This window comes from Notothenia rossii, assembly GCF_949606895.1.
Source record: "Notothenia rossii genome assembly, chromosome: 1".
NCBI lineage: Eukaryota > Metazoa > Chordata > Actinopteri > Perciformes > Nototheniidae > Notothenia > Notothenia rossii.
Genome location: NC_136912.1, coordinates 77,747,292 through 77,751,005, shown reverse-complemented (window position 1 = coordinate 77,751,005; position 3,714 = coordinate 77,747,292). Strand labels below are relative to the sequence as shown.

At 39.8% G+C, this 3,714-nt stretch overlaps 1 protein-coding gene across 3 annotated transcripts in view; it reads right to left on the bottom strand.

Annotated features, from left to right (window-relative positions):
* Positions 1-612: 612 nt before the first annotated feature.
* Positions 613-3,714, bottom strand: part of fcho1 (FCH and mu domain containing endocytic adaptor 1) — a 49,746-nt gene continuing 46,644 nt past the window's right edge. For all 3 annotated transcript variants that reach the window (XM_079645815.1, XM_079645816.1, XM_079645817.1), the window contains 3 exons: positions 3,597-3,661; positions 2,413-2,580; positions 613-1,760 (listed from right to left, as the gene is read on the bottom strand). In XM_079645815.1, coding sequence (XP_079501941.1) covers positions 1,732-1,760; positions 2,413-2,580; positions 3,597-3,661 — 262 coding nt within the window. In that variant the 3' untranslated portion in view covers positions 613-1,731. The remainder of the gene's footprint in view (positions 1,761-2,412; positions 2,581-3,596; positions 3,662-3,714) is intronic.

Sequence of the window (3,714 nt, the reverse complement as noted above, 5' to 3'; positions counted from 1 at the left end):
AGGACCTTCCCTCAGTCGTCCTCCCCCCCCCCCCCCCCCCCCCCCCCCCGCTCGGCCAGTCAGGCTCTGTAGGCCTCGTAGTGTCGCAGTAGTCAGGAAGGCAGGGAACTCAGTGTTACCTTGGCTGTGTAAGATGTTGGTTTGTTTACCTCAATAGATTTTTATGCTGTTTGGCTCAGATGACATGAAGCAAGTATACAAAAAAAAAGTAAAAAAAGTAGCCACTGTTGCGTCTCCTTTCATGTAAATAGTTTCATCCTGTGATTGCTCCTGCGTGTTTTGTGAGGATGCATTCAGGGACTCATGTGTTCAGCAGACCTGTGGCGGGGCACTCACCCACCGCAGAGTAGGGAAGAAACCCAGAGATCCACTCGATGGATAAGGGATGTTAAAACCCAAACTGGAATCCGGTCTGTCTCGATGAGCCTCATTTTCTGATTTAAAAAAAAAAGTGGTTGTACATTTTATCTAAAGAAGATAAATCAATACAGGACGGACCTGTAAAACCAAAACTCCTACCCAGAAAGAGGATCTCTGCACACGCTCCCCCACTTCAGAAACTGACCTCATGCTGTTACTCAGATTAAAGTCTTATGTTCTGTTTTTATTAGATAGAGAAATACCGTGCGTTATTTGGGGAGTTTGTCCATAATAAATTATATAAATATATATATATATATCTGTGTGTGCTCTGCGGCCTCGCTCTCTTCACACTGAATCAAAAGAAAACGCTTTGATGTGTAATTGACTAGAATGGCGTGTGTGATAAACTTGTTTCCAATCTCAGTTTTGTCAATGTAATGAAATCAATTATATCTGCGGCGTTACTGCGCTACTAAACTGTCACGAGATACATTTCTATTTATGAGCTTTTTTGACATCAGCTTTGTTTTTAATGGTTTTGGTTGATTTATTTCCCCCCTTTGGATGATTTTGTTGTAGCGATGAGAATCCTTGAGCTTGAGTTTATTAAGGCTTTTTGTAACTTGTGCCTGTCACAGTAATTTGCCTTTAAGTGCTTTGGAGAAAAAGTAATTTCTGTGTGTACTTTGTAATGTTTTGTAAGGCTGTTTTAGATTTTTGGCGGAGGATTATTTTTTATTGAACTAGATTTGGTTCTTCTTACAAGTATACTGAACCCTTATTTTTGTGCATTTTTAAACCTGTTCTTGACTACACTTTAACTATCTAAGGACAGATGACTGTCTGTAATAAACTGCATAGTTCAGCTGTATTTTGTACTTGGTCACAATGTGTAATAAATTGGTGTAAACCAAAAAAGATTGAGCACATTTATTTTTTTATCAAACATCAACATCACAACTTCTATTCGAAACAAACAGCTGATTTACAAACATTTATTTTCTAAGGTTTGGTAGAAGATCTCTAGGGAAACTCCAGAGATTCCCTCCATACAGTATAATTTAAAATTCTAGTTTCCATGGCAACTTATTATTCACATGTTTTTCTACAACTCAAGATGAGTTCTGACATTTAGCTCAGTTTGCAGTCTCAGAACGGGGAACAGGAGATTCAATACAAAAAGGCAGGACGACTGAGTACAACACACACAACTTAAGTTAGAGGGGAAGAAGGCGTGGTCCTCCTCAGACAGCAGGACACCGTCAGAAGAAAGTGCACATTGTCCTTTAAGGCTGATCCGTTTTCAGTCATCTCTTTCTGGCCTTCGATTTAGAGAAAGTGCAAAGTTCTGATCCGCAGCGAGGGTCCTCACAAGGAGCAGCCGGCCAGGTACTTCCCTGTGGAACAGCAGGAGATGAGCATTGACCCAGAGGAGACGTTCTGTATACTAAGCACTTCAAGTGAACTTGCTTATGCTACAGGAAGCTACCTAATGAATTGCATGACTTTTTATATTTCATATACCTTACGTCTTCGTTTTTTAATATGTCAGTGTTTATATGCTCAAGTTATAGGAACTTGTAAATATAAAACAACTTTAATCACTCAAAGTTATTTCAATTAAAGGCTAAAAAATGGATTGGTATCAGACAAGTTACTAAACTACAAACTGATTTTAGTGCTACAGCTAATGATTATTTTCATGTCTTTAGAAGTAATGGTACAATAACAAAGAATATTTTTAGTACAATAGGTCACAAATATTTTTAAACAAGTGTAGAAGTGACTTTATGTCAGCGTAGTATTCATTAAATGTATAAATGTCAGGAAAATATTATACATATAGAAAAAGTCATTGCGTAAAAAAGGTAAATATATAAAGTATCTTGGTATAGTACCTCATAAAAAATGTCACAGCATGTTAAAGTGTCGGTATAGTATGTCATTATAAATATAAAAAGTGACCGTGTACTATGTAATAAAACCTTAACCCACAAATAAAAAAAATGCCATTGTATAGTTTTTCATAAATAACGTGCGTTCAGTCACCTGTGGCAAATCTCTTCTTGACCAGCGACATGCGGTAGCGGCTGCCCACCAGCTCCACGTCCAGGCCCGCCAGCGAGGCCCCGGAGCCCACGAACTGAACAGCCAGGCTGGGTGGGGGGCCGCGGGGGGCCTCCAGGCACTGCCAGCTGGCACACAGGGTCCCTGAGCCTGGGGGACCACCCACAGGCAGAGAGAGACAGGAACATGAGAAACACCACTTTTCAGCAAGATGAAGATCACATGCAAGAATTGTATTATTTTGAGTCTGTAATATTATTAACATTCATTATTATGATAAGCTCCTTGTGCACTTGACACAAAATGAAGCAACAGCTCAGAGGGAAATACAGGATGACTTTATTTTGTTTAAAAAAACATCCGTGTCCTCAGTCCTGTCTTTCTTTTTCCAGCACATTTAGCCCTTTCAACTGTTGCCCTCTTTGTAAATGTCACAAGCACTCAAGGTATTATCAGAAGTAACATGCAGAGCTATGGTGACCTTTCAGTGCTTTGTCGTTGGCTCATAAACCAGAGAAGTCTTACTATAAATGTTTTAACTTCCCATCTATCACTATTTTTCTCTGTCTCCGAGCCGGCAGCTTCACATCGAGGTCATCATAAATCAAGAAATGTTGGAGTCTGATACAACGATGCAGGCAGGTGAAGGAAACCTTGAGATCAGGTTTGATATCATTTAAGAACCAACCATCTTGAAAGATTATTTTATACGCCGTCTCTTCTCTGTACAACATTATAGTTATGAAAGATGATCAACAATCCATTTGATAAAAAAAAGTGAAAGGAACAGTTAACGTTTGCCGTGACGTCAGGGGAGCAGAGCAGCTGCCACGTTCAAAAGCTAAAGCTGCTGTCAGAAGCTTCAGACTTTTAGAAAAGAGCAGGATGTAGAGTGAAGAGATTTCATTTCTTATTTCTACATTTGTCAAACACAATGTGGAGATGTGAACCTGACAAGAAGGCAATAAAGTAGAAAATCTGGCACTCATTTTATTAAGAAGCTGGCTGAGGATAGACACCAAACAGTCGGTCTATTAGAAGTCATGGAGTGTGTTGTATTTTGTGTATGTGCATCTTTCTGGAAACATTTTTCTCTTCTTGCTTCTAGAACTTTATATGTAAACTTCAATGTTCAATAAAAGATATAAAAAGTGAGCAGCTCTGACCTTTGCTGTGATTGGTCGGGGAGAGGTTGGGGAGTTTCCACAGCAGCCGTCGTTCCTCAGCATTCCTGCAGAGGAGCAGAGAGTCAGAGAGGCCTGAACTGATCCTGAGTCTGCCCTT